We start from the raw sequence: 17101 nt of genomic DNA, 5'->3' as shown, positions 1-17101 counted from the left end.
TTTTATTAACTGATACACTAAGCACAACAGCAGGGAGCTGGAATTAAATACAATAGTGTGAAGTTACAGCTTTAGTACTGTGTACTGCTCCTTCTGCCAATTATAGGAAAGATGGGACTGTGCTAGAGTGTGCTCAGAAGTTATTTCCAAAAATACTGCCAGAGCTGGAAAATTTCTAGATACAAATTGTTTGGCTTTGTGAAAAGATTGGATAGGCAGTATGAAAGGAAACTCAATGGATGTGTACAAGAATGGTTGGAAAGATTACACAAAAGTAATTATTTCTCTTAACATAGGAATTCAGAAGCCAAGCAGCATAGATTTAGTGTAATTGATGGAAAAATTAAAGGGATGATGAGAACTTATTTTAATCCAGAAAGTGATAGAGGTCTTGAATATCCAGCCTGAACAGATACTATAGGCAGTAATGTTCACCACATTTGAAAAGTGCTTGGACGTTTGCCTGATAGGTCATGACCTGCAGCACAATCAACAACACTGGGAAGGTAGAATTAGATTAAACACCATGATGGCATGAAGGGCCTCCTACTCTGGTAAATTTTCTACCATTCCATTTAAAGAATGTAGAGGTAGATGAACAATCAAATCAAGTATCTTTAATAGCATTAGTCTGGTCAGCATAACAGACACAAGGGAACAGTGCAGGGATCATTGATTACCTACTCAAGAACATCAGCAAAAAAGGGACATCACAGGGAAGGCAGTAATGGAAAGATTTATAACACTTTTTTTTTTACAGCAATGAGTCATTTCAGTAGCAAAGTAGGAAGCCAACCACAAACCGGTCAACACGCTGAATAGTTCTATTCCATTCATTTAAAGGACTGAATATAAATGTCCCAGTTGCCAAGGTGGATTTGAACTTGTATCCCTAGATCATTAATCAAATCCTTTGGATTACTAATCCAATAGCATATTAACCACCATTCACTATTCGATGAGATCTTTCACACAGTTTTTTTGTTTACTTTATGCATATGAATGTCATTGGCATGGCATTCGATTTACTGTCATTCACTAATTGTCCTTTGAAAAGAGGAAGCCAAATTGAATAGTAAGCGACTGGGAACAGGATCAAGTACTTGCACCATCCTGAGCTGAAGTAAACATGTTTACTTGTTTGCATGTGGAGTCACCTCTAAAATTAGGAAGACTTTCCTCCAGGCATTATTCAAGAGAAGACGCTCCCTACTACAACACTCAAGTTGATAAACCCTTGTCTTTGCAATGCCACCACCTACAAAGATATGAGACCTCAAAAAATTGGCAGGAAGCAATTTTTATTCCAATTATTGCTATTCATTTATACCTCTCTTCAAAATACTGGATCTGCAATGATAACGTCTTAAATATACAATTATTTTCTGAGCTAGACAAGCATATAACATGTTAAAGTATTTTTGCATTTCTTATGCAGTCTTGCAATATTGATTGGAAAGTAATGCAATAAACTGCACTTTTTACTTCACTGTAATCAGAAAAATGGCAATATTCTTGAGTGATTCTTAAATAAATACTTGGACTTTATAAAGCCTTGAGAGTGTTTTTAAGTCTAAAATTGTTATTCAAGTACCTCCACTGGTTTACCACTACCTTTGCAACCTTTGCACCAATCTTCATATTAGCTGCTTCCCTCCTATTCTAGCTTCTTGCACGAGTTACCTCAGTAACCTGATATATGTCGACACGCCTTGCTGAAAGGCCAGAGCAAAACTGCTAGAAGTGCAAAACACTATAATTTGACCACTAAACTATGTCATGTTGCCATAATGTTGCATTTTAAAGCATCTGGCATAGAAAGTATAACCACAGCGCAGCTTTAAAACTTAATTTATAGTATATTTGTAAACCTAACAGCAATTCCCAACCGAGACACATAGAATTCACAGCTTAGACCAATTACTTTGAGATCTAAAACTGGAGAGGGCAATGGAGCCCCTTAGAGTTACATTGGTGGCAGACATGCCCTGGTTGTAACACAGTGAAAGGAACCAGGCAATACCCCGGTGAGGCCTTGACAAACTTCAGTGGTAACTGTGGTTGGAAATATAGCAGGTAGCACTCATCTCCTTTATATGTTGTTACTGACATTACTGTCATTCTAGCCCAGGCATGGGCAAACTACGGCCCACGGGCCATATGCGGCCCGTTAAGCTTTTTAATCCGGCCCGCAGAACTTGATGAAATTATATTAATAAACCTTGTTAACACCTCAGATCCATCCTGAGAATCGCCACAACAAAACTAAATCCAGACTTTGATGCGCTGGCTAAAAAGGGAGACCAACAACACTGTTCCCACTGAAATTAAAAATAAGTTTCTTCGTTGTGTTATGTAAAAAATGCATTTGAAAATATTTTTTTCAATAAGCCTTACATGTTACATGTCATTTCTGTTAAGTGATGGACATGAGTAGTGCACAGGTGCACGTACGTTCTCAAAATAAAAAATGTGCTCCAGATCAAATAGCGCGCTCCGCATACTGGCGCGCTGTCACTGTTCTGTCCTTCTGCTGGTCGTTGTTGAGTTTTGGCACAGGGGACAATTGAATAAGAAGGAGCAGGACAAGTAGACCTGCATCTCCTACCGTTTTTGAAATAAAGACAGTCAGGAGGAGAGTGATGATGATAATATCTTGAAGGATAACAGAATTTTAAGTGCTTTAAAATAATAACTGTTACTATTAAAAAAAGCTGTATTTTATTCATTTAATTTTCAGTGTTTTAAAAGTCATTTCAATAAATAGCTAAATACCATGGGACTTCAAAGACAGATATTTTGTTGTAATGCATTTGTTCATTTTCAATTGAAATTAAAGCACATGTTTTCTACATATCCCATGATATTTTATTTTCTCTTATGAGGTGTATTACCAAAACACTCCGTCCATCTGCTCCTGGTCCGGCCCCCCTGTCAAATTTTAGAACCCTTTGTGGCCCACAAGTCAAAAAGTTTGCCCACCCCTGTTCTAGCCTCTGCTCCAGCTATACCTTTAACCAAGCAAGAGCAAGTACAAGCATAGCCATATAACTGCACTGCAGTTGATGCTCTGCTTCTCACAAATTGAACGAAGTTTATGCAATCATTACAGCAGATTCTCAGAAGCCTGGCAAAATCTGTGGAAGCAGTCTGCTCCTTCTAATTCAATATAACTTGGCAGTTTGATGTTTAATGACCTTAGCGCTGAACAAGCTCCATGGTCCTGGACTTGGTTTTAGAGGACTCTGCAGTTCATGTTCCATCTATTTCTTATTGCTCGTTTTTGCTATTTGATTGGCGTGAAACTGACTCTGTTGTTGAGGCCTGCAGTCACCGACACAATGCTAAACTGAACAGCTGTGGCTCCTGGACTGTTTTGGGGGTTCTGCTGTTTGATGTTTAATATTCTACGTATCTTTTGCTTACTTTTTTGCCATATGCACATTAGGGTTTTTTCCACATGTTGGCTGCTTGATGATTTCTTTAAATGGGTTCCATGATGTTTCATTTTCGTGGCTGCCTGAATGAGGACGAATCTCAGGAGTGTACACTGTATACATACTTTGATAATAAGTGTACTTTGAAACTTTGATCACAAGCACTGAAAACTCAGCTAAATCTCTTCTTTTAGATTAACAGCAGATGTGCTCCCATGTTACTTTTGCTCACCTGAAGAAATCATTTTGTTGTATTGCATACAGAGCTTGCCTGACTTCGTTAGGATGTAAACAGACTCAGCATTCATTATACACATGTAAAGAGATAATATGCAGTTTAATACAGCATACTGACTGATGTGACAAGGAAGAATGGAAAAAAATTGTAGCATTACAACTTATTGTGCATGTTCAAATTTTCACTTTGCATATAAAAGTTTTAAATTTATATGACAGGAAGAGGCAACATCTGATAATGAGATAAAAAGGAAATGATTAAGATATAGTATTGCAAATGTATCCTATATGATAAACTTCAAAAAAGATGACAATAAAATAAGCATCAAGGTGACAGCAAAATACTTTTGACTTAAAATCTTTTAAGCCAAAATTCTAAGTAAAATTTGTTAAAGAACAAGAACAAGGTAAAGGAGAGAGGGTGCAATAGTATTGGTACTAAAATGATACTGAGAAGGTTACATCCAAATAGTCAAGGAAGAAACTATGTGGTCAGAACCAAAGGTAGCATTATGCTAAATAATCTCTCATGGCCAGCATTTAAGGGAAGGATATTGACAAAACTTTATTTTTTAGGGAAATTACACTTCAGAATGAGAAGTGAGTAATGGTTATCCTAATATTTACTAGGATAGTAATAGTGCAAGGACAAAAGAGGAAGAATGTCTGAAATATTTAAAACATCTTTCTTGAACACATACAGCCTAACATATTGCTGTATTTAGTTTCAGGTGAAGTGCAGCAAGTCTCAGTCGAGGAACACTTGCAATAACTAACTGTAATGTGATCATTTTCAGATAATCTATGGAAAGGTGCATAATTAATTGGAAGAGGAACCATTTCATAAGTTGAAATAGAATTAAAATTTGCCTGGCAAAACACAAATTTCAAGATTGACAATTAAAGTACATTTCCATAATAACAAAGTGGAACATGCCAAGCAAGAGCTAACCGGAAGAAAGAGTATGAAATGGAAAATGGAAAAATGAAGGAGGAAATATGAGGGGTCACAGAAAGCAGACAGATAGTGAACATAACCTGAATTCAAAGATCGTAAGAGACCAATGTAGTCTATTAGGAGCTAAAAAATATTTATGCTTGATGACTAAAATTAAATATTAAAATGGAGTACCATGAATCTCTTTTATACCAAGGAAAATGCTGCCCAGGTTACTAAGACAGGGATATTAGAGAAAAGAATGAAGTAGCAAAGATACCAAAATGCTTGTCAGAACACAAGTGCAATAAAAGGTTGGCTGTACTAGGATGTCACCAAGCACGGATGTGATGCATTTTAGGCTTTTAAGGGAAAGCCTTATGGCAATTGTATTAATACTGACCATAATTGTCCTAATGACATCAGGGCAATGTTAAAAGACTACAAAATAGGACCTACTACATCCTTGAAAAAGGATGTGAGGAAAATCTCAGCAGTTACTATTCAACACAGACAGGAGTGTGCTAGCTGGAAATGATAACCTAGGCAAAATAGTCACTCTGGCCAAGTGTGCATTGATTAAAATAAGGTCATAAGACCTTAAGACATAGGAGTAGAATTAGGCCATTCTGCCCATCAAGTATGCTCTACCATTCCATATAGGTTGCTACACAAAATTTGATTTTTTACTAAAGTGGAAGTGAGTTTTATAAAGAATGATGAGAAAAGTGTGGTGATGCTGAGAGGGGATAAAAAAGAGCCTTCAAAACACATTTCTAAGAGACTCATTAGTAAAACTGGGGCCCTTGGAACAGGATGGAAAATGGTAGAACAGAAAACAAAATCGGTGTTGGGAGAGATGCTGTAATGGCTACTGATTGTTTCTTGGGCCAACTAGGCAAGACAAACAACATTGTTCCAAGAGGAATGTATTATTAATTAGGAGCTGGAGCAGAACATTAGGCCTCGTAAGCCTGCTCCACCATTTAAAAGATCTGTTATAACCTCAACTCTACATTCCCCCTCTCCTGGCAAAGTTTCATCCATTCATCTTTCAAGTGAATATTTACCTCTACCAAAGATATTTAGACTCTGCTTCCCTCAAAAAAAATTCACTTCATCTGTCTGAACATCAGTGAACCCTTAATTATAAAGGATTCTACATTTTATCACAGATGGGAACATCCTAACCACCTCCACCCTATCAAGATTGCTCAAGGCCACATCCTTTCCTCAGTCTAGAATAATAAGCCTTTTCTCAGAAGACAACATATATTTCGGGTATTATTAGTCCAGTAAACCTTCTCTGAATTGCCTTCAATGCACTAATATCCATAAATAAGACAACCAATGATTAGAGACATAAAAAGGTAACTAGCAAAAGCCAACATTTGGGTAATAATTGGTTATGATCTTTGTAGGAACTATACATCTGTTCTCTATCTGCATTGTATTCTGTGCTGTACATTTGTTATGGTAACCAGACACACGAGTGAGGGCAAGGTAAACAGAAAAGTTATGTATTCATGTTTTGTTCAGAGTAATTTATAGCTGGGGGCTGAAAGATTCTGTACCACTCAATTACGCTCAACTTACACTTGCTTAAGTTTCATCACTTCAAGATCACATCTAATTGCTAATAAAGGATCAAATGCATATCTTTGACTTTTGAAACAATTATTATTGGAGCTGAGGGTTCATCATATAAGTATAACAAAGCCATTGGGGTCACCAGCAGTGGTAATTTGGCTTAGTTAGAATTGGTCACTATAATCTAGCATTAACTGCCTCTAATTTAATCATAGCTGCAAGAAAGAAATTTAGTACCGGGGAGATAAAAGTAAAGTTAAAATACAAAGGCTTGCTCACATGCAATATATATGACTCCTAATGGCTTGCTTGGGGCTTTCTACAGAGTTGGAGCCAAACTCCAGGTTGTAATGAACATATAATGTTGTGGACTGCATTATGCTTGTAGAGTTAATATAGCAAATATATTATCATAAGAATGGAAGATAACTAATGTTCTATTGTTATACAAATAGGGCAGTTGGGAAGCTATAGGCCTTACATCGGAGGTAAGAGATAGAATTTCAGTTCAGTTGGAAAGGCAGGGACTAATTGGGGGGAGTCAGCACTGTTTTGTGAGAGGAAATCCTGTCTCAGAAATTCGATTTTTGAGAAGGCACTCAAAAAATGATAAAGGCAGAGGTATACATGATTTTTAAGCGCTCTAGCAAGTCCTACATGGTAGATTTCTCCAAAAGGTTAGGAGAACACTTGGGTGAACAGTATGTCGGCAAACTCACACCAAAATTGGCTTTGTGATTGAGAGAAGAGCATCAAACTAAATGACGTTTGAGTATGTAGATGACAGATTAGTACATTTTCTGATGACACAAGAACTGATAGAGTAGCAAACAACAAAGAAAGTTGTAAAAAGATAAAGTGACATAAATCTGGTAGAGTACGGGATAGACAGAATACCTAGTGGGAACCCCAGGAATGATGTACAGCAACCTTGGGGTTCAAGTTCAGAGGTAACAAAAGTGGTAAGATAGTGAAGGCAGAATATAGCATACTTGTTTTCTTCGGTCAAGATCAGGGGATAAGAATTCAGGTATGAACTGCAGCGATACTAAACATCAGTCAACAAAAAACTGCTAGTGAAAGTCAGCAGGTTGAGCAGTATTAAGGGAGCAGGGTAGCGGCAATATTTTGAGTCATAATATTGCAGCGGGATAATGAGCAGAAGGGGGGAGGTGGGAGGCAGACTCAAGCAAGTAATTTATGGAAGAGGGCAAGCAAAAAGAGGCAGATGGAGATAGGTGGGGAGAGAAGAAGATGAAGGCAAAAATGAAGACAATAGGAATGTGATCAGCAGGAACACCACGACTATCTGTGCCAGAATGTGAATATAATCATCACTTAAGGGAGAGATGACCGGCAGGTGGAACCAGATGGGGATATCGTGGGTGAAGTACGGGTTTGGTTAGTATATGGAACTAAGAGGAAATCTAAAATGGGTGACCTCATAAAGATTGAGAAAATTAAGAGCATGTTTACAGAAAGTGGGGGCGGGGGGTAGAATTTTTCTATCCAGAGGGTATGGTTGTATGGAAGGAGCTGCCAGATGAAGTGGTTGAGGCAAATACATTTACAGCAGTCAAAAGACTCAATGTCACCAAGACCAAGGAGATGGTGGTGGACTTTAGGAGATCTAGGCCTCATATGGAGCCAGTGATCATTAATGGAGAATGTGTGGAGCAGGTTAAGACCTACAAGTATCTGGGAGTACAGTTGGACGAGAAGCTAGACTGGACTGCCAACACAGATGCCTTGTGCAGGAAGGCACAGAGTCGACTGTACTTCCTTAGAAGGTTGGCGTCATTCAATGTCTGCAGTGAGATGCTGAAGATGTTCTATAGGTCAGTTGTTGAGAGCGCCCTCTTCTTTGTGGTGGCGTGTTGGGGAGGAAGCATTAAGAAGAAGGACACCTCACGTCTTAATAAGCTGATAAGGAAGGCGGGCTCTGTCGTGGGCAAAGTACTGGAGAGTTTAACATCGGTAGCTGAGCGAAGGGCGCTGAGTAGGCTACGGTCAATTATGGAAAACCCTGAACATCCTCTACATAGCACCATCCAGAGACAGAGAAGCAGTTTCAGCGACAGGTTACTGTCGATGCAATGCTCCTCAGACAGGATGAAGAGGTCAATACTCCCCAATGCCATTAGGCTTTACAATTCAACTGCCAGGACTTAAGAACTTTTTTAAAGCTATTATTAATGCTTTTTGAGTTAGTGATTTAGATGCATATCATATTATTACTGAGTTAAGTATTGTATGTAATGAGTTTTTGCTACAACAAGTGTATGGGACATTGGAAAAAATGTTGAATTTCCCCATGGGGATGAATAAAGTATCTATCTATCTATCTATCTAAAAGGTATTTGACAATTACAGACAAGAAAGCAGTAGATGCAAATGGAATTAGCATACAAAAGCATCACAGCGGTATGGACAGTTCAGGCCAAAGTTATTTCTAAACTGTTTCCAATACTGTTTGTGTAAATTTTCAAAAATAAAACATGAAAGTAAATTTAAAATTATATTATATTTTAAATTAAATTCTGGACATCCCAGGGCACTATATACTCCAATAATTAAGTTTAACCTGTGATAATATAGCAAACAGCGCAAGCCAAGGTTCCAGCAACTGGCAATAAAGCTGAGTTAATCTGCTGTGGTTCTTTGTTTGAAGGAATAAATTGTAAACTGAAATTCATTAAAAAAATTTGAAACTGAAGTGAAAAATTGTATAAATTCTGTCAATCTGTGGTAGATCCTGAATAACTTTGAAGAACTATAATGTTAAATCACTAGCTAGCTAACCAGTCAATGGGATTATGGCAATTCTTGGCACGTCTTTTCCCATTTTGACATTTTTTGATTCCTTTATACACAAGAATCGTTGGCTCTATATGCTCAAAGTCTATTCATTGTCATCTTGGATAGAGAAGTTTCTTTTTACTTTTATACAAATGTCTAATCCATAACCTTGAGACCATGCCTACCATACCTAAATTCCATAGACGGGGAAAACTAGTTCCACCTCATCTATCCTATCTAGCTCTCACAAAATCTTACCACTTAAATTAGATCACATTAGTCTCTAAACTCTGCTGACTACAAACCTATTTTATTCCCTCTTCGGAGGACAGCACTATTATTGGCAGAATCAAAATTAATGGAATGTTACACAGAACTCAAAAGATAACTACAGTATAAACATATCCTTCCCCAGTGAAAGATTAAAACCTCAGTTCTCCACCAGCAAGCCCACCACAGCTCTGTAATATTCCAGCAGCACAAAACTAATTTTAAAAGATTACTAACATTTAAAATGAAGGTGCCAAGTTTCTAAGTAAATATACTTTGTGCACAAAAGCTCTATTGCATTTTCTATTCTACTTACCATAATGAGACGCCTCAGTTTTCACCACATTGTACAGAATTTGCTTTTTATCCATATCAGGATGTATATTTGAATAAGCCACTGAGCTATACAATGTTCCTCAGAAAAATGTATGACTGCAAGTTAGAGGTAGTATGTGACAAACACTTCCAACCAAACAGATCTTCTGTGAATTTTTCTAGCACCATGACTCATATTTTAGAATTTTCCATTTATTTTTCAAAAGGAAATTTTCTTTTTCTGTAAGGATATGCTTTTAATTAAATTGGTTGCGTATTTTCACAAAAACAGAGCCAGCAATCGTATCAGCTTCAAGAGTGCTAGAGTCCCACATATGGAGACAATGAAGACAATTAGCTAAAATATTCTGATGTACCTTTCTGTTATGATGCACTACACCTTTTCTCAGTAACGTTGAAACAGTAATTTTTAAGTCTAACTTTACACTAGTAACAATACTACTTACAAAGTTAAAAAGAGAACAAAATATTTAAGTTCATGGTATTTCAATTTAGAAAGCAAAATAACTCAAAACATAGCACCATTATTTACATTTTATACAAAACAAAAAAATTCTTGTAAACACAAAGTACACTGCAGATGCTGTGGTCAAATCAAGACGTACAAAAAGGCTGGAGGAGCTAAGCAGGTCGGGCAGCATCCGTTGAAATGAGCAGTCAACGTTTCGGGCCGAGACCCTTTGTCAGGAAAAAATTCTTGTTCCCTGTTTCCATAAAGAATTATTACTTTGTGTTATATAGGCAGCAGAATGGGCAAAAAATCAGCTGTATGCTCCTAAAATTCAGCTTCACCTGCAGCAGGGCCGACTTGGTAACTTAAAGCAACATCCATGAAGCATAAATTGCAGATATCATCAGATAGATCAGATTTATTAAGATCTAATCTAAAAAAAAGATAAATACAATTGCCAAACCTGTTAGCTTAGCTTGCCCTTTACAAGCGCAGAGCATCAAATATCCTCAGTTATGTAATTGCTTAAGATGTCTGGTATGTGTAGTTTATTTACAGATATTTAAAAATGAGATCAGCTATACAAGATTATCGAAGTGGATAGAACTTGTTAATAAACGTAAAACTCCGGCAAATCGACAACGAAAAGGGAGGCTTTGAACCTTCCTTGCGTTAGACATAATCCTAGCATCCACTTACCCCTAGTAGGCAAACTTTCAGCTCCCTGAAAGCCATGATCAACCTTCGAGTCTTCAGAAGCCCACAAACATCCCCGCGAGGGCAATTCTCACCGGTTGGAGAATAAAAGACGATAAAACTCTCATCAACCGTTCCTTTAATAGGGCGTGACTTTAGACGAGAAAGCAGGGCGCAAGACACCGGATAACCCAAACGCAAGCCTCCACCTCAGCTGCTCAGCACCGCAACAAACTCCCCCCTCAGCAGGGCCGCCACCGCCATCTTGCCGTTCACATCCCGTGACCCCTCGTCAGTTGACCCCGACAATATATTCCATGATATTTTATTTCGGGAAGTGGGATACACACACTCGCATATTTCCTACGTGTAAAATTATCCTCGCAACGTAAAAATAATTTGGGCGTCGGTAAGGTCAAAGGGAGGAAAGCGAAAGAGAGAACCGTTGCGTACGTCATCACCGGACTCCATTTAAAAATAATTCTACGGAGCTTTAATTTTAGTTCTGACTACGCGCCCGATTGAGGGCTGTAAGCACGCATTTAAACAGACAGATTATGTTTATTTATTTTGTGGTTCAGGCGCGGAAGTGTTTCGCCGGCTCTCCCCCTCCCCCCACCTCCATCCAAGATGGCGGGTACGTGAGCTCTTCTGTCTCGGGTAGCGGCTTTTTCAGACTCTTACTCCGCCCTTTCTAACCACTTCTCCCTATTTTCACCTTCTCCGCACAGGTCTCTCTTTGTATTACGAGGACTCCCAGGACGATCTGGAGGAGTGTGAGTATCGGGTGATTATGAGGGTATTATGATCGGGGGGCCCCCACTCTCAGTTCCACCTCCTCCGGGTGGGTAGGGGATTGCGGAGGTCGGCACCTGACAGTTGTCTCCACCCCCTTTTAATATCTAACGGGGCTGATCCAGCTGCGCAGGATGCTGAACTGCCAGTGTTAACGGCGCTGACCCCGTCTCACGCTGCAAACCTCTAGCTTTATCATCTGGATTGGGGATAGGAGGTGGGAGAGCCAGGGGGTGTTGCGGTTTTGTGGATTAAATGTTCAGTGTCATCAATGACTGCGATGTAAATAGATGGCACCGCAATATCCTCATAGCCAATTATCACCCTGTCTCCCCTCCCACACCAGCGCTTCCCAGAATAGATCCTGTGGAAAAGTCTGGCTTCCGATTGCACCGTGAACTTGAAGGCTGGTGTGCATTAATCGTCATAGGTGCATTCTGAAGCTATTCAAATAGGAAGGTTCTGTTGATGACTGAGCTGTTGCTTTTTTTTAGTGTTTCTCTATTTTAAACACCTCCACACTGCCCATGGATGATGTCAGATCGAGTGGGCGAATGTACTTGACGATAAATTGGCCCGATTTCCAGTGTTTATTTTTATGTTGAATGTAATGGGCCGCGAGAACAAATCGTTGAAAAATCTTTTGGAGAGAAGAGAGAAATGTTTTTCTCATTGTTCATTGCATATCTTTATTGAGACTTTTTAAATATTTCATAGTGATTTTGGTGATTATCTGAAATAAAATAGTGGAATTTATCTTCAATGTTAATACAAATCCTTTGTAGTAGATGTCATAGTAATGGATATGTAGACTGCTTTGTACATTGTATCCCTAAATTGAGATATATGGCAAGAAATTAATTTACTGTTATCAGTGCCCAGTTTATACTAATTTGCCTTTGATTTGTGTTAATTTAGTATGGAAACTATAATGCTGAGGGAAAATTACACAAAATAAGATTACTGTATATCTGATTCATAAAACAAATTGCTATTGGGGCTTAGCAGGTTGAGCAGCATCTGTGAAAGCAAAGGGATAGTCACATTTTTGACTGATACCCTGCATCAGGGTAGGACAAAACATAAGTTTTCCAGCAGTTTGTTTTTTTTTGTTCCAGATTACAGCATCTACATTCTCTTATACCTACATTAGTTCTTATGCCATTGGCAGAGTTTTAAGTATATGTTTGAAGACACATCAGGTATTGTCCAGTGGCCTGTGATAGGTAAAGATTTTCAAGTAACAAGTAACAGATCCAAATCATTTCTCTTATGGAGTAGATCAGTTGAATACAGTTAACTTCCTGGATAAAACACCATGATTATTCTGGATCTGACCTTGTGTGCTGTCTGTGTGCAGTTTGCAGTTCCCTCTGGTGCTCCAGTTTCCTCATAGATACCAAAGGCATGTGGTTGCTAGATTAATTGGCCACTGTATATTGCTTCTAGTGTGTAGGTGAGTGTAGTATGTAGCTGAGATGAGGATGTTGAGGGGTTCATTTATTGTCAAAGTATGAATCCTTATACAACTCTAAGATTCATCTTATCCAGATAGCCCCAAAACAAAGAAAAGCCACAAAAGTCATTCAGAGAGAAACAGCAAACTCACCCCTCCTCCTGCACAAAAAAAGAATGACAACCCGATCATCAACCCCACCAACCCTCCTCTCCCCACACAAAATGCAACAAGAACATCTGCACAAAAATAAGCAGTTTTGTACACCATCTGGAAGATAATGACCAAGGGAGTTTTATACATTTGTTCCCTCATGACCAGGGGGAATGAAAAATGGGGTTTATGTAGAATGGGAGAATAAATGGTTTTGATGGTCATTGTGGAAGTACTGATAAGAGGAGGGCTACATTGTCAGTGAGATGCTAAACAGGGGTGTAATAATTTGTCTGTTCAAAGGAATGACGAAGAGAGTGAATTCCAATGTTAGCCAGCAGGTTGTGTTGCAACTCATGCTTGCTCATTATTGTTGGATGCAAATTGCTTACTTCCTATGCCTATATACTTGCACTTCAAAGAATAATTAATCAAGACTTTAGAACGTATTGGGGATCTGAAAAAAATGGTTCCTTGTTGAAATTTTTTTGCAAATCTTAAAACGTTTTGATGAGTGATTCATACAATTGGTACAGTGAGCTAGCTAATCAGTTGTTGCAGCACATACTGATCTTGCTGGCAGCTAAACTGCATAGTAGAACCATACTGGACTATTAGCTCTTGCTGGTCCTCTTGAGATCAAAAGCGGATAATGGGAGCACAAATGGCTGAGGCATTACTGGATGCGAACCAACTTCTAAGAAGTTGTGAAAGTCTATTTGATAAGGGATTTCACCAAGGTTGTCTCAAAAAGGATTCCTTATTATGTTCTGGATGTTAGAATATATCTCAGGTTTTTGACACTCTGGGTTTAATTCTGTGTTTCAACAAGAATTCCACAATTCTGGACTAAACCCACCTCCCCCACCCAATTATTTTTAACATCTGGGGGCTTTGCTGGTGTGTGGTTTGTAAAACACTCTTATTCTACGGCATTAAAGGTTTTACCTTGAGTATAGATTTTGTTTTGAGAAATTGTAGTGTATACCCTGTATTGCACAAACCTTTCTTGTGCATTATTTAAACATTAGAGGATGTGACTATTTGCCTAAACTTTAAAGAAGGTATTCACTATTGTTCTTGACTTACAGTCGGGTTTGAAGAATACAACACAGACAATGATGGAGTAAGGATAGCATCGTTCTTGGATTTGCCAAATCAAGATGAACTGACTCCTCTTTCTAGATTGGAGAAGTATGCAGCTAGTACCAATGTCTTTAACAGGTAAAGCGAGCTTGCTGCAGAGGATTGGATAGTTTTGCAGAATTGTAAACTATACACTTTCAGTCCAAGGTGTGCTGGCTTATTCAGTAGATGGTTGTTTGAATATGCCTGGCCCGGAGATTTGATTGTTTTTTCATTAGTCTGTCTTGACAGCTATGTTCTAATCTCTAGTTGTTCAAAGTTCAAAGTAAAATTTATTATCAGAGTACCTACGTATCACCACATACAACCCTGAGGTTCTTTTTCTGTGGGCTTGTCTTTCTAGTTGTAGACTTGGCGTGTGCAGTAACATGGGTTTAAACTAGTGATGCCAAGTAAATACAGATTTTAGAATAAAAATAAAGTTTTTAACCTAATCTTCTTTAAGTTAATTGGAGTTTCGATCACTGTTAAACTATAATTTTACACTTGTCATAAAGCAGGAAGAGGCTTTTTGGCCCATTGAATCCATGCTGGCTCCAAGAGGAGCAATTGCAATTAGTCCTATTACCCCATTTCATATTTCCCTGTAGCCCTACAGCTTATTCTCTCACACATGTCCATCAGTTCTACTATGATCTTTTTCTTCCATTAACCTATAACTGTAGGATATTCTGTAGTCAACAACCAACCTACCAGCATGCCTTTGTGTTGCGGAAGGAAGATGTGCCCCCACCTGTGCCACCTCCACCCCCCCCCCAAGGAATGCAAACTAAAGTCAAACATCACCTGAGGTCAGAACTGCCCAGATCCCTGGAGATGTGAGGCAGCTGTACTATCCAAGAATGTGCCACCCTAACATGCCATTTTTTGAATGGTCCAATGATACCGTTTTGTATTTCACATGCACTACAGACTTAAATCTTTCATTGTGCGCAACCTCGTGAGAGAGGAGTTTAATCCCATCTCTCTCTTTGCATCAGCGCCTTGAGCCTCATATCTCTGTGTTCCTCCAATCCCAGCCTTTTGCACAGATCCAGTTTATTTTGATCAATAATTATTGACCATCTAGGGCATCACGGTGGAATTCCCATTGACTGGGATTCAGTTCCACCATTGTTGGTAAGGTGTGTGTACATTCTCCCTGTGATGTGTGGGTTTCCTCCCACGGTCTAAAGACATGTGGGTTGGTAGGTTGGGTATAATTGGGTAGTGCTGGAAGGGACTGTTGCCATGCTGAATCTAAGTAAAAATATGTAGTCCCCCCGTTAGCCAAGATAACACGATAACTCTTATTGCCAAACTTGCATTCAATAGTTTTTTTCGCTATCTCTCACTTTCTCTCACATTTTGTTGTGCTCTTGGAGGAAATCTGCTACATTTACCTGACTTGGCCTTCATTTGACTTCAGATTCACCAGAGTGGTTAACCAGCCTTCTAAAATTGCCCAAGATATCATTTAGTTGTGTCGTAACTGATTTGTTGAATCGGCAAGAGAATTAAACTAAACAGTTCACTGGCATCAACTGAGGCACCAATTTGGACACATTTGCCAAGTTTTACTGTAAACATTTGGTAACTTGTGGTCCCAGTTAAGAGAGCTGTTGCATTGTGTTGTGTGGAAATAACTTGACATAGTCATCCTCGTTGAGTCATAACTTGCAGCCAATGTGCTAGACTGATCCTTTCACATTGTGTAGGTACATTCTGCTCCACTGGCAGAACAGGCTCAGCAGAAGGGGTGGGACAGTGTATAAAAATGAGGGGTAGTGTGCTTGGGAGTCTTCCAAATTGAAATCTCAGTTCAAACACGGATGATGAATTCCTCTTTACCGCCTTTTGTCCTCTCCCAGCTGATGAATATGTGAATGTGTATGTTGAAAAGCACCGAGAGTAGCAGATACACAGAATATGCTCTAGGTGTCCACCAAGACTAGCTTGTTTGTATCACCACTGACTGATGTGGATGAACACTGAACCACTACCACACTTCTTTTGGAGACTTCATACTGAGAACAAGTCTGCATTGGAACAGGCCCTTTGGCTCACCAAATCCATACCACCAATCAACCACCCTACATTCCATTTTATTCTACCCATGTACACATTAATCCTCCGAAAATTCTGCAACTCACGCACAAAACTAGGATGAATTTACAGTGGCCAGTTAATCTGCTAACCCACATGCTTTGGGATGTGTGAGGGAACCAGAAAACACACACACTATAAAAGGTAAACTGTATACATTCAGTACTTGAGGACATGATTGAATAGGTCCTTAGCACTGTAAGGTGGTGTTACTACTACGTTGTGTTCGACCTTGCATTGATACCTAACAATGGAGTTTAATCCAGGTAAGTGTGAGGTGATGCATTTTGGGAAGTCAAATGTAAGAGGAAAGTATACGATAAATGAAAGTACTTTTAGGAGCACGGATGTGCTGGAGATCTTGGTGTTCAAGTCTATAAGTCATTGGAAGTGACCATAAAAGGGGATGAGGTAAAGAAGGTGTAATGTATGCTTGCCTTCATTGGTTGGGACATTAAGTATATAAGTTGGGAAGTCATGGTGCAGCCATATAAAACTTCGGTTTGGCCACATTTGGAGTACTAGAGTCATAGAATAATACACCATGGAAACAAGCCCTTTGATTTAACTAGTCCATGCCATCCACAGCAGCCTCCTTGCTAGTCCCAGTGGACTGTGTTTGGCCAATAAACCATCAAGTTCTTCCCCGCCATGTACTAATCCAAATGTGTCTGAAATGTTGCAGTTGTACCAGCCTTGACCACTTCCTCTGG

General features: G+C 39.0%; 2 protein-coding genes across 3 annotated transcripts in view; one reads left to right on the top strand and one right to left on the bottom strand.

Moving 5' to 3' along the window:
- rab22a (RAB22A, member RAS oncogene family) overlaps window positions 1-11108 on the bottom strand; it is a 66978-nt gene extending 55870 nt beyond the window's left edge. The window contains exon 1 of the mRNA XM_073061515.1: window positions 10757-11108. Coding sequence (XP_072917616.1) covers window positions 10757-10792 — 36 coding nt within the window. The 5' untranslated portion in view covers window positions 10793-11108. The remainder of the gene's footprint in view (window positions 1-10756) is intronic.
- Window positions 11109-11256: 148 nt separating this feature from the next.
- ppp4r1l (protein phosphatase 4, regulatory subunit 1-like) overlaps window positions 11257-17101 on the top strand; it is an 88484-nt gene continuing 82639 nt past the window's right edge. For both annotated transcript variants that reach the window (XM_073061514.1, XM_073061513.1), the window contains exons 1-3: window positions 11257-11390; window positions 11485-11529; window positions 14249-14381. In XM_073061514.1, coding sequence (XP_072917615.1) covers window positions 11384-11390; window positions 11485-11529; window positions 14249-14381 — 185 coding nt within the window. In that variant the 5' untranslated portion in view covers window positions 11257-11383. The remainder of the gene's footprint in view (window positions 11391-11484; window positions 11530-14248; window positions 14382-17101) is intronic.

Source organism: Hemitrygon akajei, chromosome 11 (assembly GCF_048418815.1).
Source record: "Hemitrygon akajei chromosome 11, sHemAka1.3, whole genome shotgun sequence".
In the NCBI taxonomy this organism is placed as follows: Eukaryota; Metazoa; Chordata; class Chondrichthyes; order Myliobatiformes; family Dasyatidae; genus Hemitrygon; species Hemitrygon akajei.
The sequence above is the reverse complement of the archived record's forward strand: the minus strand, read 5'-3'. Positions and strand labels throughout refer to the sequence as shown.